Genomic DNA, 24,007 nt, shown 5'->3' on the forward strand with positions numbered 1-24,007 from the left:
GGTTGGTGAAGCTTCTTAAAGGTAGATTTAAAGTGAATTAAAAAATAACTAATCTATTTATACATGAGAAAATTAGGCATGAAGTGTTAAGTTAACTAATTTAGGCATGCTTTTAAATGAAGCTGTCTAAAAAATATATCTTATCAAGCTCGATTATAAAGGATAAACAGTCTGAGGTTTGCTTAGATCTAATTCAAGATTCTTTAATTTTTTAAACTTTGACAATTTCTTTACTAAATTTTAAATTCCTTTTTATCTAACAAGTGTTTCAGATAAATTTATGGAAATTGTATTGATATGTTTACTTGCTTTTTTGAGTTTTTAGAACAGAGCCATTGCTTCTTTATTAAATAAGCTATTTCTGGAAATATTTAGATTAAATTCCTTAGTATTTGATGAGATTATCTAAAATATATTTTTCAAAACTTAAATTTCTTTCTCTGTTATTCCTACATTACTTAGTGAAAGTGTCACTTTCTATGATTTTGGAAAATTTTGCAATAGCCCTTTAAGAAACTCCACATCACTAAAATCACAAGATATTCTGCATTCATCTTTTTATTGAATGAGTAACTAGAAAAGCATTTTATTCATATCTTTTTGCTTTTTTTAATTTGGTATATCAATACTTTTTTCCTCAATTATCATTTCATCGTTACCCTTTATATCCATTTAATTGTTTTGTTAAATATTTTTTTCATTTATCAGTTCTTTCATTTTAGATTCTTCTACTTCAATATCTTCTATTGAATTTTTAAATTAAGGTAAATCTTATCTAAAATAGTTTATTTCTGTATAATTTTAGTTGTAATCTATTATCAGTCTTTTATTCAAAATTAATTATAACTCTAAAATTTATTATTTTAGTTCAAAATCAAAAAATTAAAAGCTATTTTAATTTGGAATCTCTATTTCAATTTAAAAGTATTAGATTGTCGACTTTAAATCATTAAACACTAACTTGATTAAGTCATCTAGACCTTATGGATTATCTAAAATAAAGATATTTAATTCAATTTTTTTTAAATTTCCACTTTGAAGCTTTTCTTGTGAGAAGTATTTTAGATCTTCAAGAAACTTGCTGACTGTCTATGACTTTAAAATCAGCTTAATAGTATCTTAATTGAAAATTATACTTTCATTATAATTTAATGAACATTTAAATTATTGTATTTGTGGGAGTGAGGAGAAAATGGGAATTAATTTGTATACTTCTAATTATAATTCTAAATTTTAAATATATTAAAAGTTAATATTTAAGTTAAATATCAATATATTTTAACTTATCTCTTTGATCACTTCCATAATTATTGTTTTTAAATCAGTATTTAATATATTAACTTAATCACCTAGAGTGCTTTAGTATAATACATTAGTTATATTTATCTCAATTTTTTTAATGTTTTAGTTTTGTAGTTTTTATTGTGAGATATATTTTAGACTATCTGATAGCTCACTTCTCGTTTGTGAATACAAAGTCAGCTCAAATGTATCTTAATTAAAAAGAATATATTTTTTGGAGTTAATTGAGCATTTTAATTATTGTATTTGTGGAAATAAAGAGAAAACATGAATTAATTTATATATTTCTGAAATTGGATTATTTTAATTTTAAATTTAAATATTAAAATCAAATATTAAAAGACTTTAGCTGATACAATTGAGATTTTCCTAAAAGATATTAATGATTTATGCTTAAAAATCTTCTGCCTTAATATCTACACAACACTCTTCTAATTTTTTTAATTCTGTAACCATATTACATAGAAAAATAAGTTAATTTTTATCATCTTTATTGTGTTACATTTTAATTTATATTTTTTTTAAAGTGCCTAAATATTGGTATTAAATTTTTGAGTCATCTATACTTTCCTACTTTTACTAAATATCTAAATCAAGATCTTATAATTTTGTATAATATTTATTCGAAAGAATACTTTTGAATGTTGTAAGATGCCTATCTATTATTTTTAAGCTCTCTATTCTTTCTAATCTAAAATTTCTAATAATTTCTTAGAATTCTTACTTTTAATCGAAATCAAATATATTAGCATTTACTATTAATTATTTTCTTTATAAGCTAACTTCTAAGAACTTTTAATCTTACTAAAAGTACAGTTAAGCTAAGCTAAGATTAGAATTAAAATTTTTCAACTAGTTTAATAATTTAAAAGATTAACATCCAACCACTTAGAAAGAAAATATTTAAATATCTTTCCTATTTAAGTTATAAAAATATTTTTCAAGTTAATCTTATTTTCCAAAATATAAATCAGCTTTTATTTCTAATTTTACTACTTAGGCTTTTGTTTGATTTGGAATAAAAGAAAGAATTTCAAAGATAATTGGATCATTAATTTTATTTTTTTTACTATCTATTATCTTTATATCTATATATTCAAATGTATGTCGCCATTTCTAAATTATATGATAGCAATCCTACAATACAGTTAAATTACTATATGTTAAATCTTCGTTGTAATGAAGTATAAGTTCACTACCTTTTAAGATAAGTTTAAAGTTTTTTTATCCAATTAATTCTAAATGGCTCAATTCTTAACTTTCATATTTCTTTTCTAAAAATTTTTTACCAATTTAAGCTAAAACCTTCGCTTAGAGCAGCTCATTATTTTTTCCCTTAAAAATTTTGTTAAATTCTAGCTTTAAACCTAAAAGATTGCTTTCATTTAAATTTAAATTAGAAAAATCTGTATTAATTGGTATGTAATTGTTTTTGTATTAGTTATTATCCATGATAAAATCTAAAAATTAAACTTTATTTGGGATTTTCGAAACTAATTTTAGAAATTCTTTAAAGGATTGTTCATCGAATACCTAATAGGCAAGATTGATTGTAACTTCTTTTTCTACATGTATTTTTCCTTTAAGTAATTTATACAAGTCTGGTAAATTAGTAACAATCATTTTATGTTAGTTTGTATCCTAGATTTATTAATTTATTACACAATTATTTAATATTTATTATTATTTAGTTTTTTGTTAATTAAATATTATTTTAGGCAAATAAAAAGAAGCTGATAATTTCTAAATAAATAAATAAATATTTAAATTTATATATTTTAGAGGGAAGCAAGCTTAAGAGTTCTTTTCAATTTAGTATATTTAAAAAAAAATAATTTTACTACTAATAAATGTCTAAATCAACAAATTAAAAACATATAATTAAAAAATTAATTATAAAGCAGTGAAATAATTTTTTAATATAATTAAAAAAGTAACTAAAAAATTATCAATCAATTAAATATTTAATTTATTTTAATATAAGGAGGAGCATTCATAAGAATTTTTGATAGTTTTAATTTAAAAAAACTGTTTGTTTCTGCATCTAGTTCATTTTATATTGATAAACCCTAGTTATTTGCCATAGTTAAGCACGAATCACGGATTAAAAAATTAAACTAATAAATATCAATATTTAATTTCTTAATCACACTAAAGTTTATTTTATTAAATAACTTCAATAGTTCCAAAACATATTGCTTCTAATTAATTCCTGTGGCATTTTTACATAATTTGATTCTTATTTTTTCTAATTACTCAAAGCTCATTAATTGCTAAGTAATACTCATAAAAGAAAAGAGCTAAGCCTCTGTTTAATCTATGATTTGTTGAAAATTTAAACTTATTGAAACTAAATCTTTTGGAAGTTTAGAGAGTGAAAGTATAAATTTCTTTTGGCAAACATTGGAGTAAGCAATATTATTTTTAAAATTCAATTTTAAAATTTTTAATTTTTGAGAAATCAAAGGTAAATTAGTAGCTAAAATATTGTAGAAGTTTTAATCTAACAACAATTTAGAATCGACAGCTTTTAGACATAATTCTTCTAAGTTAGGTAAGTTTTTACAATTTAAAGAATCAAAAAGATATTAAATAAATTAATTTTTTAGGATATTATTATTATTAGAGTTGCTTATATCTAAACTAAAAACTCTCAATTATTTAAATTTTGAGATCTTTTTACTTAAGCTTATCAATCCTCTTTACTTTACAGAAGTTTAGCTCAAATCAATTTTTAATTCAAATAATTTATTATTACAATTTTTCAAACTTCTAAAAGCTTCAATAGCTAATTAGTTGCTGAATCTTTAATTTTCAGAAAAATTTATTGCCAAAGCTTCAGCTTTCTTTAAATCATTAAAAAAGGTCTTCCATAGTTTAAACTCCTTATCCTTATAAAGATCATTTTTTGAAATATTCAAGCTTATGCTCTTAGCGTTTTTAAACAAATAAAATTTTTATAAAATAGTTTCAAAAAATTTCATTGAATAAACACTTGAAAAATCTAGAGAGCAATTTTCATACAACTAAACAAATTCAAAAAATTCAAAATAGCTTTCTAATTTTGTAAGAAATTGTTCAGGATTTCTTTTAAAAGTATCATCAATTTTGATGAAAATCTCTTTAAATTCTTATTTTTCAAAAATCTTAATATCATTTAATGATAAAGAAAACGGTCTCTGTCTTTGTATTTCTGAATTTAACTTAAATTCAGAAGTGAGATTAGTTGCCTTAAATGACAATTTAATTCCTTTGAACTAAGTTGAAAAGGAATCAAATTTTTTTTCAAGATGTTCTTATTCAACTAATTTGGTTTCCTAAATTTACATATTCAATGATACCTGCTTTTTAAGTTTAAAATTTTCTTCATTAAAGTGATCAAAACATTCAATTGAAGAATAATTTAAAATTAAACAAACATCGAGTTATTCACTTTCCAGATGGATTTTCTAATCAGTTTATTCAATATAAATTAAAACACTTTCAACATTAGGTGTAAATTTAATAAAACTCAAAAAATTAGATAACTCAATGATTTTATTATTTTTCATTTTAATATCAATATTTTTTAGATTGATTAAATCCGAGGTAAAAAATGACTATTAGATACGTTAAGGATTATTAAAAAATGCATGGTATATTGATGATGGAAACTCAAGTTAAACTTTTAATTTCTCCATCAAATATAATTGATTAATGGTTGAAATAAAATTAAGTATACTTTAGTTGTCTTACTATTATTATTATTGCTTTAAGATTAGAGTTAAATATTTGGTCAAACGTTATTTTTAAAGAAATGTATTAATTGTGACTGCAATATTATTTATTAAAAACTGATCATCAATCATTAAGTTTATTTCAGTTAATTTATTCATTTCCCACTAATCAATACATAATTTTAAGTCTTCTGAATAATTTAATACTTAAGAATTTAGATTTAAACTGAAAGATTATTCTAGCTTTTATAAGACTAGCTACTTTTCTTAAAATATTTCAAAATACTTAACAGAATCTGTTAAACAGGATGAGGTTTGCAATATTTTACAGTTTTATTTATTGTAGATATATTTACCTTTTAATAATTATTTATTATTTTTCAAAGTATTTCCAAGGCTAATAGCATATTAATTGTTCAGAAAAATTTTTAATTATTAACTTTAAACAACTTTGAAATCATCTATTTATTATATAAACTATTTTATTTGCTATTCACTTAATTTTATGTTGGTAAGTATGAATTTAAGTGAAAATATTTTTACATCTTGCTTTAAAGCAGAGAGTAAATTGCTAAATCCTTCTATCAAATTTTATTGCCTAACTGGTGATATTTACTTGTATTTTATTGAGACTATTTACTAATTTATGTCTATCTTTAATTCATTTTAGATATTTAATTTTAATTTGTAAAATTTTCCAGTTGAGATAATGTCTGCAGCAAATTATAAAACTTCAGAGTAGATATCAGGTTGAGATTTCTAAATGAAATTTGTAGTATCTAATTAGAATTGAAGATTTTAGAAATTTAACTTTTGCAGCTATTTCAAGTCTTCTAATAAGCTATCACTATCATTATCTATATTGCTCATTTAGATCTAAATATCATTAACTTTAGAAGATACTTTTGATATAAAATTGAAAAATGTTTTTAGTTGATTATTTTAGTCAAAGCGAAGCCCATTATTAACTATTAGTATTTTCTGAATATCTTCTTTGTCTTTATTTTTTAGATATTTAGTAATATCTTCGAGCTTAGTTATCACCTTCATAACTTTATGTGTTTTTTTATTTTTTGTTCAATTATTAATTTTTATTAGATATTCTTCAGTCAATAAATAAAATAAATATTTGAATATATTTTGTAAATAATCATAAAGAGGGGTAAACAATCAGAAATACAAGAAAGATAACAGAATGAAATAAATCAATAATTAATTAGCAAGTATCATCCGAATTTTAGATATCAAGTGATCATTTCAATTAGAGAAGTTTTATATAGATTTATAGAAAACAACAATTTTACATAATAAATTAAAACCTGGTAAAAAAATCGCAGCATAGTCATAAATGGATAGCTAGAGTAAACAAATTAGCAGTAAAAAGAGGGATTATAATGCCTATATGAAGGGAAATTAGATTGATGAAGGTGAAAAGATATACGAAGAAATTAACTAATAATATAAACAACTGCACCTTGAGAGGCAGTAACAAAGATTACTGCAATAGGCTTAAAATGCTTAGGCAAGTAATTTTTAAAAAGAAAATAATGAAAAAGAAGTAAAAATCAATGATTCTTAGTTAAAGTCATCTTAAAACATTGTAAATAGCTCTGTAAATCCCATTCCTTAAGTCAATAATAATTATCAAAAAGAATAGAATAAAGTTTCTTAAATGTAGAATATTCATACAAAATTTGAATTCAAGTAGTAAAAAAGCCAATTTTTCATAAACAAGCTGAAGTAATACCCAAAAGAAGAGTAAACTCCCTATATGTTAGGATTTTCAGATATGTTTTGTAAGAACCCTTTTTTTGAATGTAATCGTATTTTATTGTATTTATTTCAAGATTAATAAGCATAATAATTAAAAAATAGATTTCAATGAATAGCCAGAGAGATAAGATGTTTAGTCTATATTTATGACAACTTATGGATATGAAACTGAGCTTTTAATGCCTATTTTAAAATCTAACAAGCATGTAAAAATTTTTTACTGTATATCCTTAAAAAAAAAATGAGAGTCTTTTAAATTAGACTTTTGAGTTTAACTCCTACAATAGTTTTAACAATATTAAAAGAAATTTCTTTTTGCGCGAAAAAAATTTAATTTTTAAAAATTTTTGAGCAATTTTAACTTATTCATTTTTTAATCCAAATATTTTTTAAAGTTTGTTTTAGCAAATGATAAGCCGATGCATGATAAAAGTATTAAAGATGTTATAAAAGAGAATGACGGATTTAAAAATTGGACACTAATACATCCTCCAAAGGATGTTTCATCTTCATGGGGAGGTGCATTTCACCCAAAATTATGGCTCATAAAATTTAGTAGCTTTTTGAGAGTAGTTATTGGCAGTGGTAATCTCCATGTAAGCGACTGGTCTGTATGGAGTAATTGCTTGTGGTATTAAGATTTTCCATTAAATGCTAATAAAAAAGAAAAAACCTAATAAAAGCCTTCATCTCCAAAATGGGATTTTGAAGGAGATTTCAAAATTACACTCACTGAATTAGTTAAAAAAATGATGCCATCTGGAATAAATTATTAAGACTTACTTAAAATAAATTTAGATGATTATGATTATTCAGAAGTAAAAATTATTTTGATAAGTAGTATAGTCGGAAGACACACAGATATATATAAATATGGAAGAGGAAAAATGTATAAAATAATATAGGCCTTTACTTAAAATGAAAAAAATATTACTAATTAACCAAATAATAATTTAACACAAAATTAAAAAATAATTACCTATCAATGTACAAGCTTAGGGAATATAGATAATACATTTTTAAACGAGTTCTATACATGTGCTACAGCTAACAAGCCAATCACTGAGTTGAAAAAAGATAAAGCTAACAAAAAACAAGATCCAAATTTAATAGAATAAAAATTTAGATTGATTTTTCCAACAGCTGAATATATTTATGAGGATACAATTTATGGTCCTGAATATGCTTCTCCTGTTATACTAAATCAAAAATATTATGAAAAAGAAAGCTTCCCAAAATCTATTTTTCATCAGTTTTGTTCTCCTGACAATTATTTTTATCACACAGGAGCAATACCTCATTTAAAAACAATGGTTGTTACTGATAATGATCTACAAATCAAGGATGACTCTATTGTGTATATCGGAAGGTATAAAATATTATTTCAGTTAATCAGTATTTAATTAATTTTTTTTTTTTACAATACAGTCACAATTTTACTGCAGCTGCTTGGGGAAGATTTGAAAAAGACTACTCATAAATTTATAATAGCAATACCGAATTAGGTATTATCTATCCACCTATGGAAGGTTAACATTAATTTAATAATATCTTATTTAATTTAAAAAAATAAATGTTTAAACTTAATTAGATTCTGCTTGTATAAAATAAGAGATAATAAATTCTTTTAGCTTTAAATTAGATGCCCCTAAATACACCTAAAACATGAAACCGTTTGTTAGAAATTTTGAAGATTGATAAATAAATATGGAAATTACTCTATATAAAAAATATAAAAATAAAATTGATACTTTAAAATTATTTTTGTTGTTTATAATAAATAAAATCTCTGATCTATAAAAATTAAATTATCTCAAATATATTAATTAATTAAATTCATTCAATAAATAAATATCTTTTTGATTATTTCTAACTTTTCCAGAAAATAAAAGAGCAAGCTGATAAGACAAAAGTACAGTTAAAAGATAAAAGATTTTTTAATAAAAATTACAAAATCACTACTAGATATTTTATTTGTTGCATCAATTAATAATTTACATAAAAAATAATAAAAAGAACTTTTAATTGTTTAAAAATGCTTAGAAAATTTGTTTACGGTGTAGGTTTACTTTAAATAGGTTATGTAGGATACAACGCATCTGACTATATTTATAGGTATGGTATTCACTAAAACTGCAACTTGAAATCAATATATCCTTAAGAATACGCACTTATTACTGGGGCTTCATAAGGATTAGGTTTAGGATATGCTGAGGAATTAGCTAAAAGAGGATATAATGTTATTTTAGCTTCTCGTACATAGAAAAATCTTGAAGAAGTTGCTTAAAAATTGTAGTAAAAGTATACAAATGTTAAGATAGAATACAGAGTTTTGAATTTAGAAAATGAAGATCCTCAATCATACGAAGCCTTCTTTTCATAATTAAAAAAAGATTATGATAATAAAATCGGAATATTCATAAATAACGCAGCAGCTTTTGAAAAGGATTATTTAATAAATCTTACTCCTAAATAAATCAAATCAGTAATTGATACAAATGTCCTTGGTGCAACATTCATGATTTAGTAGGAATTAAAATATGCCATTCAAAATTCTTAGAATGACAAGCAAAAAACTTTGTTAATTAATGTAGGCTCTTAGAAAACTCACCGTGGAGGTACTTAAGAAGCAAACGTTTATTATGCAACCAAGCAATATATGAATCATTTAACCAGCTGCTTGAGGGACTAATATAAAACAATAGATTCTAATATATAAATAGTAAATAACTCCCCAGGTTATATTGATTCACCTATGCTTAGCTCATTCTATCCTAATTTTTCATAAACTTTTGGATCATACTTTTTAGATACTCCTTAAAAAATAGCCAAATAAACTCTTGATTAAATTGATGCAGATCCAGCTGTTATAAATGGATCTGATAAGCAAGCATTTGGGAACATATTCTTAAGCCTATAAGCAAAATATTAAAATCTTTTTAACTGAGTTTCAATATGACTAAATTAAAGATACCAGTTTAGATAAAATAAAATAATTTTTAAGTATTGTTTAAATTTATTAATAAATATTTAAAATTTCTGAATCTCCATAAATCCATTTTGTTGTTTTTTATCATTCATTTTATCAGTAAGATTAAAATATTACAGAATACACAAATGTAATAAATAATACAATTTTCAAACGACTTAAATTTGTTATATTTAATTTTTATTTCCAAATGCAACGAATTGTATTTGAATAGTCAATTGAAATGATATCATTCTTGTCTAATAAAAAAACAATTTCTATAAATAGTAATAATGGTAAGCGATTACCAATTATTTTGTGAATAAACCTGGTAATCTTTAAAACAAACAAAATTGATGTTAACTAATTAAAATTTGAAAGTTAATACAAATTAATATGGCAAAAAATACCAAAATAAATATTTTTAGTATTTAAAACATTTTATAAAAATAAAATTTGTTCTTTTGATCTTTGGTTTTTTAAAGTTTGTTAGAATTTAGAAATAAATTTTTTGATTAAAATAAAATAAATAATAAAAATATTGATATTTTTTAATATTTTTTCTTCAATTATTATATCCATAGCATGCACACTTTTGATAAGGTCCACCACATTTGTAACAGAATTGACAGCCACATCTGCAAGTCATGTGATCACAGCTTTTTTGAATTTATTATTTTAATAGGTTAGATATTCAAAACTAAAAAATATTACCCTTAATTCTTTTCTACCCACATTTTGCAATTGATACATTATTTGAATTTTTAACCTCTGACAAATTGCTCGAAACGCTTATCTTATTCCTGTTTGGTAATAAAATTAAAGATTATTTTATTATCTGAAATTATGTTTAACAATTAATTACATTGTATGTGTTAGAAATTTGATATTCTTTGCATGTTTGATTCTTATGGAATTCACATTTGCAAGTTAAACAAAATTTCTTTCTACAAAGAGGACATATTAACAAAGTTTAGTTCTCTTCTAAAACAAATGCATACTTGCACCCAGCAGAAGGACACCAAGATATCTATTTGTATAAGTTTATTTAAATAACAATGATTATTATTAAAATAATATGTGGAATACTTCTTCTAAATTGCTATCAATGTAGTTGTTTAAGGAAAATTCTTCATATTTTTAAAATTCTTGTTTAGTTAGAATTTCTTTAATATCACTATAATCTACATCTTATTTGCAATTATCATTAGGACACTTAAGAGGAAAGCTACGATCCTTTATTTTGACATTAAAGTACTATTGCAAACAATCTCTGTGAAATTAATGTCTGCACTAAAGAGGCCAAAATTATGAATCTGTCATTAATTCTAAACAAATCTCACATTTCCAAGATTATTCATCTTCGTTTTAAATTTTTTTATACGAGTCAAGTACTTTTCTTTCCTCTTCTTCCATTTCTTGAGCAGCTAATCTTGCCAACAATTCATCTTGTTTTTACCTCTCTAACTCCTATTTTTAAAATTGCACATTATATGATATCTATCTATCTACTAACTATTTTAAAAATATTACTTATCTCTACTCCTCTTGCATCATGCTTTAAAATAATTCCTCTTCATTTTTATTAAAATCTTACTAAATTATTTATAATTAAAAATGAGTAATTCTTATCTAAACTCATATTCTATTGTAAGTTTACTTTCATTTGGATTTATGAGTCTTACTAAAATATTTTTTCTGTTAACAGTTCTATAGTTTTAATTGGCTATGGCTACTTTCCTTCAAGAATATGAGAATATAATTCTTCAATTAAATCTGTTCTTTGCATTTGTTTAGTAAGCTAAACAAATTATTCAAAACCTTATGTTAATTCTTACAAAGCCTACTCACTCAGGTTATATCTTACAAACGCAGTGCCAAGTAAGAAACTCTAATAAAGACTCTCTCCTCTTATTGAGGATAGATTCTGTAATATGTTTTTTATATTTTAACTTTTTGATTTTTGCATATTTAAAGTATAAGATATTTATTTTATTAGACTATCTTTTATGACTTTCAGAAATTATTTATTTTTCTATGCTTTTATATATATATATTACAAAAGTTTATTGTATATTCTATCAAAAATTTTTTATTAACAAAATTATAGTATCCACTCTTATAATTCTGATATTATATGATAAAAAAAATATCTTAATAGTTTAGACAAATTTTGGTATTAAGATAGATAGATAAGCCTATTTGATTAGAAATTTTACAAACACAAAAAAAAATTGTTTCTATTTTATGCAATTTGCATAAATTTGTTAACTTTGATAAAAAATCGAAATAATAGAACAGAAATAAGAAATTTTATATAAAAATTTATTCATACTCACAAATAAAATAAATCCCAATGCTGAAAACTAGATTGAAATAAGTAGGCTGATAAATTAAGCTTGTTGTAAGCTATTTAAAATAGCAAATACTATATGATTTCAACTTATATTTTTGAAAAAATTATTATAGATTGATTTTTTGTGTATTATTACATTTTATTAAATAATTTTATAGATTCACTTTTATTATCCAAATAAATTTGAGGTAAAAAATTTAATGCCTTTTATGAATTGTTCAAAATTAAATATGATTAAAACAGAAATCTAATGATTTACTAGTTTAAAGGTTCTTCTTTTAAAATTATTTCCTCAGATAGGTTTATTACTTAAGAGTAATTTTCATTTCTATAGTAGTAAATTAATTATAAATGCCTTAAGTGTTCAGATTGATAATTAATATTTTTTCCTAACTCGAAAAGATAATCAATTGAATAAGTTTAGTCTAATATAAAATTTCCCAACTAATCGTATATAGATTTATAAATGACTGGTAATATATTATGAATAGATGGATATTGCTAGAAAAGGTAGTAGCTCATTTCTATTTGCTTTTTTCTATTCTTACAAGATTTATATTAATAACTTTAAATATGCTTTTCAATCAAAGGGAAATCATATTTCACATTATCAAAATCTAGATTTTTAGATAATTGTACTTATTTTTTAATTTTGATAATTTCATTAAGCTTCTAATCATCATTGAGTGTTTTATCTTCTACTATTTGATTATATTTATAGAAATATTGGTTATTGATAACTAGATTCTGAATAAAAGTATGAATAAATTCACAATTATCAAATAAAATATTTCTTAGATATAAATTTTTATCAAACTTATCATTTATATAAATATTGCTATTTAAGTAATCAACTAAAGTTGCTTTAGATTTATCATCAACCGAAAAAGGAAGTGGTATATCATATTTGTTAAAAGCCTTTTATATGGCAGTCTTATTTAATTGAATTTCATAGAAAATCAAAGATTTCTTTTTCAAAAATACATTATAAGCTTTTTATAGCTACAAAGCTAGGCTTTTTATTTCATTTCTTTCTAAATTAAAATCAAAAATATCACTAATAATTTTTTCATCATTTCCACAATTTTCATAAATTTTATCTTACAAAGTTTTACTAAAAAGCATCTCACATGATTTACATTATTTATTTAACTTTATTTTATTATCCTACAGCAAAATATGATATTTACTTTCCTCCTTTAACTATTTTCTTTCTGTACCTAGCATCTTTTATAAAATCTGATTAAGATCCTCATCATCATCATCTTCTTAAATAAATTTTTAGCTTTAATTATTCGCAAATAAACTCATAAATTTTGCTTGTAGTATCAAATTGTAATTAATTCTTAGATTATTAATAATAAATTAATTTATTAAAAAAAAAAATACTTACATTTCTTTAAATCTTAGTAATTGATATTTCTATAAAAAAAATTATATCAGTTTTAATTAGTTTTCTTATTAAATTATTTCAAACTAACTCTACACGATTTTAATATCACAAAATCAATAATATTTTTTTGTTTTTAGTCATAGTTTTAAAATTAATTATTTTATAATCTAATAATTTATTAAATTTGTGCTTTTAATAAAATATTAATTAAATTTATTTTAAAATTAATAGAAAATTTTTTTGTTTTGTTCAATAATTTAATTCTTTAAAATATTTATTTTAAATCAAATTAAAGAATATTTAATTAATCTAAATTCAATAATTTAATTATTTTTTTTTATTTTATGAAAATAATCGGAAAACGATTTTAATTTATTATATATTAAAAATACTTAATAAATAATTATTTAAAATTTTTATTAAAATTTGAATATTTTTTTCATATAAATTAAAAATTATATAATAATCTCTAATCAAATAATGATTAAGAAATACTTCTTATTGAAATCACAGCAAAGCAAATTGTTCAGTGAATATATTTCATTTAAATTACTAATTTTTGAAAAATTTATATATTTAATAAGATTAGCAGTTAAAATTCTTAATCAAACAGAAGATTTTAAATTTAAAAACAAAAAGACTAACTAAATGAGTGAAAAAGGTAAAATCATTTTAACCTTATAATAATTTTTTCTATTACTGCAAGAATTAAAATAAAACTACATTTTTATTTTAGAATATTAGGAAAAAATTGAGTATCTTGAGTAATAACTTAAGGCGAAAGAGAAATAGATTAGAGAAAATACAATTAAATTTGAAAAGGAAAAAGCTCTGCTAGAATAAAAGAGTGAATTTTATTAATTGGAGGTAAAAGAGCTGTAATAAAAGATTAACTAAAGCGAAGAATATAACAATCTTTTAATGCAGTTTACAGAAAAAAAAACTCCTTAAGAAGAAAAACATGAGTAAATGATGAAAAATTTCAAAGCAAATATTGAGGAGCTTTAAGAAAATCATAAAAAATAAATTGAAAGTAAAGATTTAGAGATAAAGAAATAAAAAGAATAATATGATCAAATTATCCAAAATTTAAATGAAAAATTAAAAAATGATTTTGAAAACTAGTCAGAAAAATTTAAAAAGCAATTAGAATCAGAATTACAGCTTTATCAGTAAAAGATTGATATGTTAAACACTAATTTATAGCAGTAAGATATATAAATCAAGGCTTTGAAGATGGAAAATAAAAATTCGAAAGAAAATCTTATTAAACTTTAAGAAAAGGAACTAGAAAAGTTAAAGTAAATTCACTCAGATGAGAACAAATAAGTATAGGAAAGATTTGAATAGCATATGAATCAAATGAAAATAATGTAATTTTACTAAAATTTAACATTTTTTCTTTTTAAATTAATTATTTTTTATAAAAAGGTATGAAAAGCAAGTCAGAAATTTGGAAGAGTAAATAGAAAATGAAAAAAGCAAAAGCAATCGATAAGATAAGGATTTGTAGTTAAATTAGGAAGAACTTTATTAGGAAATATACAATCTAAAGGAATAAAAATTGAAATTAGAATAAGAAATGCAACAGATGACAAATTATCATAAACAAAAAGTATTTTAGTTGGAAGAGCATGTCAAAAGCTTAGAATTAATTGCTTCTGAGAAGTAGCAAAATTTTGATAACATAGTTAAGCAAAATGAGGTTATATATAAAAAATAAATCAGCTCACTTCAACAATAAAATAGTGAATTATTAGTTAAACTTGATGAGCAAGTAAGCAAAACAGTTTAGCTTGAAAAAGGAAATGAAAAAAATAATTAATTGGTGCAAGATTGCTAAGAGTTAATTTCTCAGGAGAGGGAAGAATTAGAAAGGTTGAGATATGAAAATTCTTTAAAGAATTAGTACAGTGCTAGAGAACTCACAGAGCTAAAATCATCACAACAATAGATGAAGAAAGAAAATATTGATCTTAAAATATAATATGAGCAATTAAGTGTGCAATCTTAAGAAAAAGAAAAGCACTTCACTTAACAAATAAATGATCTTAATTCTAAAATAAAATAGGTTACTACTAAATATGAAAATTAAATTTAGTCATCTACAAAAGATCACAATTAAAAGATTAACGATTTTACAGAAAAATACAACAAAGAAAAGTTGTAGTGGGAAAAAAATGTTTAAAAACTTGAAAAAAATTTGAGAGAAGTGGAGAGTGCTTATGGTAAGCAGCTATCTTAAGTGGAGAAAGATTCATTTAAATAGAAGGAATAAATTTTGAGTTAAAACTAGCAAATTATAGCTTAAGATAAAAATATTAGTGAGCTAATTAAACTAAAAGATCAGCTTCATATGCAGAATATAGAATTAAAAACAACAGTTTAGAATTTAGAAAATGAGATAGAGAAATTTAAAAATCTTTCACGCCACTTTTAAGAAAAATATAATCAATCTGAGCAAGCTTTTAATACTTAGCAAATCCTGAACATTTAGAAAATTAATTTCTTAGAAAGCTAAAAGGAGAGGGCTAAAAAGGTAAACATTTTCAATATGATAAAATAATTTTTTTAATAATTTTTAATATATTTCTTATAAATTAGGATTTGGCTGATGCCTAATAAAAATTTTAATAAGTTCTAATAAAAATGTAGTCTATTAGAAATCAAGATAAGAATGAAATTTAAGAAGGAAACAAAACTCTGATAGAAGCACTTGAAAGAAGATACGAATAGAAGATAAGCGATTTGAAAATAGAATATGAAAATTAGATCAATATTTTAGAACAATAACTAAGGATTGCTTGCTTAAAAAATAATTCACAATCTTCGTTATCAAAAGGATCTGAGAATAAATAAATTGAAGAAATCAATGAATTATTTGAAAAGAGAAGATAAAAAGAGCTTTAACTACTTTAAGATTTATAAAACTAAAAACAATAGTATGAAGAAAAGATTTCTAATTTAAAATTTTAATATGAGCAAGAAATAAAAAAGGTTAAAAAATAAAATGAAGAAGAGTTAAACAACTTAAAAAAAACTATTTCAGACTTAAATTCTAACTTATTACAAAAACAATAGAAAAAAGAGTTGTGTGAGCAATAAATTTTGAGCCTAAATTCACAAATACAAGATCTTAAAAAATAAATTCTCTCTTAAAATGGGCAAAATGGCTCAATTCAAAGTTCAAACAATTAATACAAGGAAATAGGAGTAAATGGAAACTAAATTTAAAGTGAAGATGCTAGCAAAAAAGGGATAATAAGAAAAAGTATAGACTTTTAATTGTATAGCAGTGTTTCAAGTTCAAATTGCAATAATCTTCCTTTATCATATAATTATTCTAGCAATATATTGCCAATAAAAGATGATAAATATTAGTAGCAAAGACTCTAAGCTCCCAGCAATGACAATAACTAGTATTTGCAGTCATAATTTTAGCAGCCTTTCGTTTATTAAAATTAAATTTTGAGATCAAATAGTTCTAATACTAGATTAACTGAACAAGAAAATAAAGACATCATAAAACCTATTACTAACTCTTAACAAACTTTATCAGACTCTGCAAAAAAATGCCCTAATTTAAGCTCTCAAGAATAATTCAAGTAATCTCCAAGTACTTAATACAATTTATAAGGCTAAACATCTTTAAATGTTGACTAAATTGTAAACGAAATAATGGGTAAAATAAAGTAAAATGCTGCACAAGCTTAATAAACTCAAAACAAAGAAAACCAAGCATTATATTAATACTATACTAATTAATATTGAACTATGAAACTTTTTTAACTTACATTTTTAATGGATTTATATGTCTTTATACATTAAAAATTATAATAAATATTAAAGGCGCTTATGATTTAAAATGAATTGATTCAAATATTTTAGAAATTTATAATAAAATTAATTTTCTTAAAAATAGTAAAAAAAAAATATTGAGTAAATTGTAAAATAATTCAAAATCAAATGATTTATTTTTCTAAGTAAATTAATAGTAGAAAGGTATATTAGCTAACTGCATTAATCTTTCAATATTGCATTAACATATAAATACAAAAAAAAATTATTTAATTTATTACTATTTAAATTAATTCAAATTATCATTGCTTATTTTAACCATTTTTATTGTTATCCAAATAGTGTTTTTTTTCAATTTCTATAACTTACTTTAAATCCGGCCTATTTTAAGAAATAAATTATTTTAATTTGAATAAAAAAATCAACTTTACTTGTCAAAATATCTTCCCGCATATGCTAAAATATTATCAGGCTTTTCTTCTAAAACTCTAAATAGAAATACAGATATAATAGTATTTAACTCAGGATGATCTCTTAAATATTTTTCATTTGCCATTCTAAATTATACCTTGAATGACATAGTATGAAATGCGTTTTAAATAAGCTTTTAAAATTAAAATTTTTACCTTTTTCTTTTCAACATCTATTTATTACATTTTAACAATACCAGGCTACCCTGCAATATCATGGGAATTCACATATTTTTCCTTATTGTACATATTATTTATTTGGTATTTATAATTTTCTATAGCACCAACTTCTTCAGATTAGTCATCTAAAATTTATTCAGAATCTTTGCTGTTACCTAAGTGATCTAAGCTCATCTCTTTTATTAATAATATAAACTTTATATCTATTTACAAACTAATTAATTTATTAACTTTTTAATAATTGAGTTATATATTCACAAACATTAATAATAAGCAGCTTATAATATAAAGCATTATAAATCAATATATAGATAGATATAATTTAAAGCTAACTTTAATATATCTTATTCCGTTGCAGTTTATAAAATAATCAATATGTGTTTGAAAAATTAAAAATAATATTTTTTTATTTGTTGGTATAAAATATATTAGAAAAAATTACAATTAAAAATAACTTTTTTGTAAAGTATTTAATCTTAAATTATGTTTAATATAATAATAAAACTAGTAAATGTCATTTGCATGAGTTTATGACTGGTTTATTTTTCATGTAGATAAATATATATCAATGTCATAAATGTTAAAATATGGAGAAAATAATTTAATTTTGAGTCCATGTAATTTAAAAAAATTAAAAAAATGTTGGATTTAAAATATTTTTGTTTCTTCTTTTTATCAAAGTAATAATCTTTATTATTTAATTCACTAAACATGGTATAGAAAAAGTAAAGATCAAACTATATAGCCGATACAATCATACTATAAAGAATATGAACGTTCATTCTAAAACAGTAATTAAAAATGGCTAAGTATCAATTATTTTAAGGTTAATTAGGTTATTATTAACCTAGAATGATAATAATTCGTTTTTTTTTCAAATATATATTTATTCAAGCACTCTCTCAAATACGTCTTTGTTTTCTGAGTTCTAAATTTATTTATTAATAGATAGATTTTAAATATATTTTTTGTTTTTAACAAATTTAATAATTATTTTTTTAATTCTTACTTTTTTGAATGAAAGCATTATTTCCAACACTAACACTTTGTAATTGCTTATTTCCGACTTCAATTGAACCATCAGTAACATCCAAAGATCCATTATTATTTGAAGAGGATCCACTACCTGAACCACTACCACTTCCAGAAGATGAACCACTACCATTATTAACATCTAGAGACCCATTATTGTTAGATGAGTTGTTACCAGAGTTGTTATTGTTGTTGTTGTTGTTATTGTTATTAGAGCCGTTATTAACATCTAATGAGCCATTGTTATTGCTAGATGAACCTCCATTATTATTTCCAGATGAACCACCTTTTCCGTTGTCAACATCAATTGACCCATTCTAATCGTCATCGTTATTGTCAGGATCTTCATCGTCATCATCACCAGTATCACCATCAGTATCCTATTAATCTCCTTCCAAAACTCTGATACTACCGTTTTTATCGTGAGTTTTGCTAGGTTGCATACTGATACTACCATGACCATCTTATGTATCTATGTAATAACCAATTCTAACACTTCCATTACCATCTTCAGTATTAGGTGAAGAAATAATTGATCCATTTCCATCTTTTATAAAAGTTTTATTAAAAATTATATAAAATATCTTAAAGTATAAATTTTAATTTTTTAGTTTAATTAAGTTAATCAATAGTATTTTTGTTTTAATATTATACCTCCACCGTTTCCATTGTTGTTGCCGCCATTGTTGTTACCGCCATTGTTGTTACCGCCATTGTTGTTACCACCATTGTTGTTACCTAAATTAAAATTAAATGATTTATTTATTTATTAAAAATCAAATGAAATGTTTTAATTATAAAATAAAAATAAAAAATATTTTAAAAAAGAACTTATTAATATTTAGAAATTAAATTAAAAGTCAATCGTAGTTAATTAAAATGAGAAATAAAAATGTAATCATTGTACCACTTCCATTGTCAACTAAATATTATTAAAAAAAATTAATATTAATAATAAAAAATATTTTAAATAAGTGAAAAAAAATCTTTAATATAAATCATATATGAAATAATTATTTTTATTTAACATAAAGAAATAATTATGAATCAAAATAACTTACTAACAACAGATCCAGGAGATTCAGCATCAGCCTTACAGTTCTTTAACCAGGTATCAATCTATGTAAGCTTTTAAGTAAGGACATTAGGAATTTCAGCATAACCAGGTTTTGAAATAAGTTATTATTATTCAGCAATCAACTCATTAATTTTTTGAATAATTTAATCGCACAAAACAAGCTTCTTATCTGGATCAGCAGTGCTTTACATAACTGAGATTAAATTGAGGAGCTCATCATAATTATCTCCATGTAAAAGCTCTGAATAATTCTAAGTTTATATAAGAGCAGTAAAGCCAGCATCAATTTTAACAATTGAAGCTCTTGCTTATTAAATCAAAGCTAAAACCTATTTCAAGATATCAATTTCGTTTTGTACTGATTTAATTGTTTCATATCTATCCAAATAGTTCTGTATGTATTATCTATCGGATTGAACAGAGTCACTTTGCTTGCACTTCTTACCATCTAAAGAATAATTTAGTGCATCATCTAGGCTCAATTATGCAAAACTAAAGCCTAAGAGAGCAAAGCAGACTAATAAAGCCAATTTAGTCTTTATCATTTGTTAATAATGCTTTTCTCTTTTATTAATTGTTTTTGTATACTAAATAATTATTAGTTATCAAAACTTAATGCGTTTTTTGTTTTTTAATTAGAGCAAGTTTTTTGTTTTTTCCTATTTTTTGTTCAAATCAATTAATTGACTGATTATGTTTGTTTTTCCTTTTCATGTAAATTATTTTGAATACAAGCACTCTTCTTAATTACAAGTAAAATTCATTAAATCCCTTCATTTTTATTCAATTTAATTACTTTTCCAATAATTATAAAAACGGATCAAACAGCTCATTATTTTATAACATACCTGCGAAACGCTTTTTATAAATAGGCTTTATTTATATACATTTATTGTTTTATATACATCAATCCTATTAAAATAAAATACTTTAAATATTCATATTTCAGATTCAAAAAAATATTTTCAATAAAATATTTATTCATTAATTTCTAATTAAAAAATGATATTGTCTCAAATATCAAATTATATTTAAAATTCTCAAGCCTTTTTTAATGTATTTTTTTAATTAACAATTTATGATATATTTGATTTCTAGATTATAGATAGAACATAAATAATTTGAAAGATTGATCAAAGTCAAATTAGATATTTTTTCTAAATTAATGTTGTTAAAATTTATATTCAAATAAATTATTTTTATATAAATTTAATAAAATATTAAATTTTTTTTTAAACTAAAAATTCCATTTTAATCTTTTTTTAATCATATAAAATTAAAATAATTTGATCTTTTCTAAAGTCTTTGATAAAATAAGTTACATATCATGTTAAAAAATCTAAAATTAAAACTATTTTAAATTTTCACAAACTTTATTTAAGAATAATATTTAATAAAAAATGTATTTTTATTTTTTCTTTAAAAACTAGATTTTTTGTTAAATATTAAAGCTTATTAACTTATAAAGATAAATAGAATTCTTTTGGATAGGCTTTATTTATATTTATTTAAAGGTTTTTATAAATATTTAACAAAAATAAATTATAATATTATACTAATTAAAATTATTCTTATGTGAAGAAATTCCTTTATTCAATCTTTAAGAGCATTTTTCAATATTTTGTGATTATTTAATTACTTCTGTTTTCGAGTAAAAAATTAATCTTTTTTATAAATCTAAGAATATTTAAATATTGAATTTAGTTTTTGGTATACAATACAATATCAAATTCATCAAATTTTATCATTTTAATTTTTCTATAAATTCTTAAACTTCTATATTACCTATTATTTTTTGCAAATTTAATATGTATTAGTCATATTTTAAAATTAGAAAACGATAAACATTAATATATAAATTTTCATTTTTCTATCTCTTTATCATAATTTGCTTAATTGCTATTTAATTAAACATTTAATAATTTATAAAAATTCAATTTATGAATAAATAAGAATTCTTTTTAGAAATTTTTATGTTTTTTACAAGTACTGAATTATTAAATTTTTTTTGATTTTTGCTTTTGTAAATAAAAATAATGCAATTATTTTTGATTATATTAAACATAAACAAACCAAATTTTTTTAATTTCTTTCCATTAAACTATCATTAAAATGAAATATTTCTTTGTTGATCAAATTGATGCATATAAACTAAAATAAAAACAAAAAGCATAAATAATTTTAAAATATGATGATGGATCTTTTATTTATTAAATATTAATCTATTTTACTGATACAATTAATTTAGTTATTTTCTTTAAAAACGCTCAAATGACTAAAGATATTTAAGATAAATTCATAAAAACAGTTTTTAGTTAATTTTAATCCTCATATATTAAGATTTATATGCTTTCCTGATTTTTATTTAGAAAGTTCCTTAATGGTGGACTGTTTTTAATTTTGAGTAAAATTTTTTATTTTTTTCATTCATTCTAAAGATTTTGTTTGTAAAAATTATATTAATCACACCTTATTTTATAGAGAAAAGTACCTTAATATATAAGAATGTATATTATTTTATATAAAATCTCTCATATATTGTTAGCGAAGGAGAATAATGTGTAGATTTAAATTATTATCCACATTATTTTATTTTACTTAAACCCACTCCTATAAAAACCTCTAAATAAAAGGTATATAATTATTAAATTTTTTAATTTATTTTAACTATGTACTTATAATAGATTTCTTAAAAAATAATTAAATTAACTTAATTTCATATTCTTATTTTTGCGATTTTATATGAGATAAATATACCTGAAAGTTTTTTCTAATTAAAAAAAGATAATATATTCGATTATTATAAATTGTTTTTTATGTAAAAATAATCATAAATAGCTTTCTTTATGTTTTATTGTGGTAGAAACAAAAGGATATATTATATTAATAATATTTATTTTCTATAAAAATTTTGACTTTTAATTTTAAAATTTGTATATTTGATGAATAATTCTTTGTTTGTCTATTCTTTTTTTTATGATTGAAAGTATTCAAGAAAAATATATTCTATAGTTAAAAGAATGAATATTAAACAAATTAAGACTTTTTTAAATTTAAAAATGTTTTTTATTTTAAAGTTTTTTTATTAAAAATAATGCTATTTTATTTCGAAAATTTAAAATTAATTAGCTATGAATCAAAAAATAATTAGCTATTGTTATAGGCTTAAAGCTATGGAACTAATTAATATAAAATAATATATTTTTCATACTTAAATATTTAAAAAATAATAAAATAAAGATTTTCCTAGTTCAAAAAATAAAACCAGTTAATTAATAATACATGGATTGATTTGTATATTTTGCCGTTTTATAAATTTATTTGATTATTATGTGAATTAATATTAAATAGATATAAATCAATATAATAAGAAATTATTTAATCATTAACAATTAAAAATGAAGATTAATTATATTAAAATTACAATATTAGTAATTAAAATAATTTTTAAGATTATTCAAAATTAAAATACACTTAAAAAGAAACAAAAAATTTACATTTTATATCACAATAGTTTTTAAAAAAATTATTTTAAAAAATAATATTAAAAATACAGATATTAATTACAAATTTATTAATAAATTAAATAACTTTAATTAAACAATTTATCATAAAAGTATATCATACGAAGAGCAAAAAAATTGAATGATAATAGATAGACCTTTGATGAAAAATAAAAGATTTGTTTCTTTTTTAGTTATATATATAAATTTTAATAGAAATTAAACAAAATTTCAATATTATTCTTTTTAAAAGAAATTATCAAAAAAAAATATTTATAGGGATATTGTAAAACCAATATATTTTATATTTAAATACTATAAAGCACTGTTATTCTTATTCATAAAAGATTTATTAATAAATATTAAAACATTTTGTTTAAAATTATGTATTTAGTTGAGAGTTTAACTCTAATACCATAAATCCTCAATACGAATAAT

General features: G+C 21.5%; 10 protein-coding genes across 10 annotated transcripts; 4 read left to right on the plus strand and 6 right to left on the minus strand. All coding sequences in view use genetic code 6, as the record gives it.

Moving 5' to 3' along the window:
* Window positions 1-193: 193 nt before the first annotated feature.
* TTHERM_000537308 (hypothetical protein) lies at window positions 194-672 on the minus strand (the record flags this gene model as incomplete). Its single annotated transcript, XM_012799809.1, has 2 exons — window positions 194-228; window positions 306-672. The coding sequence occupies 2 exons, from the start codon at window positions 670-672 to the stop codon at window positions 194-196; spliced, it is 402 nt and encodes a 133-aa protein (XP_012655263.1).
* Window positions 673-1,943: 1,271 nt separating this feature from the next.
* On the plus strand, window positions 1,944-2,756 carry TTHERM_000537309 (transmembrane protein, putative; the record flags this gene model as incomplete). Its single annotated transcript, XM_012799810.1, has 1 exon — window positions 1,944-2,756. The coding sequence occupies one exon, from the start codon at window positions 1,944-1,946 to the stop codon at window positions 2,754-2,756; it is 813 nt and encodes a 270-aa protein (XP_012655264.1).
* A 2,678-nt stretch (window positions 2,757-5,434) lies between these two features.
* On the minus strand, window positions 5,435-6,068 carry TTHERM_00537310 (hypothetical protein; the record flags this gene model as incomplete). Its single annotated transcript, XM_001023541.2, has 2 exons — window positions 5,435-5,479; window positions 5,562-6,068. 2 exons carry the CDS (start codon window positions 6,066-6,068, stop codon window positions 5,435-5,437), a joined length of 552 nt encoding a protein of 183 aa, XP_001023541.2.
* A 298-nt stretch (window positions 6,069-6,366) lies between these two features.
* TTHERM_00537320 (tyrosyl-DNA phosphodiesterase family protein) lies at window positions 6,367-8,489 on the plus strand (the record flags this gene model as incomplete). The annotated part of the gene is made up of 5 exons (XM_001023542.3): window positions 6,367-6,835; window positions 6,894-6,997; window positions 7,187-8,160; window positions 8,220-8,320; window positions 8,383-8,489. The coding sequence occupies 5 exons, from the start codon at window positions 6,367-6,369 to the stop codon at window positions 8,487-8,489; spliced, it is 1,755 nt and encodes a 584-aa protein (XP_001023542.1).
* Window positions 8,490-8,826: 337 nt separating this feature from the next.
* TTHERM_00537330 (short chain dehydrogenase reductase family protein, putative) lies at window positions 8,827-9,738 on the plus strand (the record flags this gene model as incomplete). Its single annotated transcript, XM_001023543.1, has 1 exon — window positions 8,827-9,738. One exon carries the CDS (start codon window positions 8,827-8,829, stop codon window positions 9,736-9,738), a length of 912 nt encoding a protein of 303 aa, XP_001023543.1.
* A 586-nt stretch (window positions 9,739-10,324) lies between these two features.
* On the minus strand, window positions 10,325-11,872 carry TTHERM_00537340 (IBR domain protein; the record flags this gene model as incomplete). Its single annotated transcript, XM_001023544.4, has 6 exons — window positions 11,420-11,872; window positions 11,293-11,355; window positions 10,849-11,229; window positions 10,625-10,789; window positions 10,474-10,562; window positions 10,325-10,418 (listed from the first exon to the last, which is right to left on the minus strand). Exons 1-6 carry the CDS (start codon window positions 11,726-11,728, stop codon window positions 10,325-10,327), a joined length of 1,101 nt encoding a protein of 366 aa, XP_001023544.3. The 5' UTR covers window positions 11,729-11,872.
* An 845-nt stretch (window positions 11,873-12,717) lies between these two features.
* TTHERM_000537359 (transmembrane protein, putative) lies at window positions 12,718-13,068 on the minus strand (the record flags this gene model as incomplete). Its single annotated transcript, XM_012799811.1, has 1 exon — window positions 12,718-13,068. One exon carries the CDS (start codon window positions 13,066-13,068, stop codon window positions 12,718-12,720), a length of 351 nt encoding a protein of 116 aa, XP_012655265.1.
* A 983-nt stretch (window positions 13,069-14,051) lies between these two features.
* On the plus strand, window positions 14,052-17,279 carry TTHERM_00537360 (hypothetical protein; the record flags this gene model as incomplete). The annotated part of the gene is made up of 4 exons (XM_001023546.3): window positions 14,052-14,169; window positions 14,245-14,881; window positions 14,940-16,047; window positions 16,113-17,279. Exons 1-4 carry the CDS (start codon window positions 14,157-14,159, stop codon window positions 17,277-17,279), a joined length of 2,925 nt encoding a protein of 974 aa, XP_001023546.2. The 5' UTR covers window positions 14,052-14,156.
* A 329-nt stretch (window positions 17,280-17,608) lies between these two features.
* Window positions 17,609-18,130, minus strand: TTHERM_00537370 (RIIa domain protein; the record flags this gene model as incomplete). Its single annotated transcript, XM_001023547.1, has 3 exons — window positions 17,609-17,687; window positions 17,738-17,874; window positions 17,933-18,130. The coding sequence occupies 3 exons, from the start codon at window positions 18,128-18,130 to the stop codon at window positions 17,609-17,611; spliced, it is 414 nt and encodes a 137-aa protein (XP_001023547.1).
* Window positions 18,131-18,858: 728 nt separating this feature from the next.
* On the minus strand, window positions 18,859-20,611 carry TTHERM_00537380 (transmembrane protein, putative; the record flags this gene model as incomplete). Its single annotated transcript, XM_001023548.3, has 5 exons — window positions 18,859-18,884; window positions 18,966-19,535; window positions 19,643-19,726; window positions 19,896-19,910; window positions 20,050-20,611. The coding sequence occupies 5 exons, from the start codon at window positions 20,609-20,611 to the stop codon at window positions 18,859-18,861; spliced, it is 1,257 nt and encodes a 418-aa protein (XP_001023548.3).
* Between the last annotated feature and the right edge of the window lie 3,396 nt (window positions 20,612-24,007).

Source organism: Tetrahymena thermophila (genome assembly GCF_000189635.1).
Source record: "Tetrahymena thermophila SB210 genomic scaffold scf_8254428, whole genome shotgun sequence".
Classification (NCBI taxonomy): domain Eukaryota; phylum Ciliophora; class Oligohymenophorea; order Hymenostomatida; family Tetrahymenidae; genus Tetrahymena; species Tetrahymena thermophila.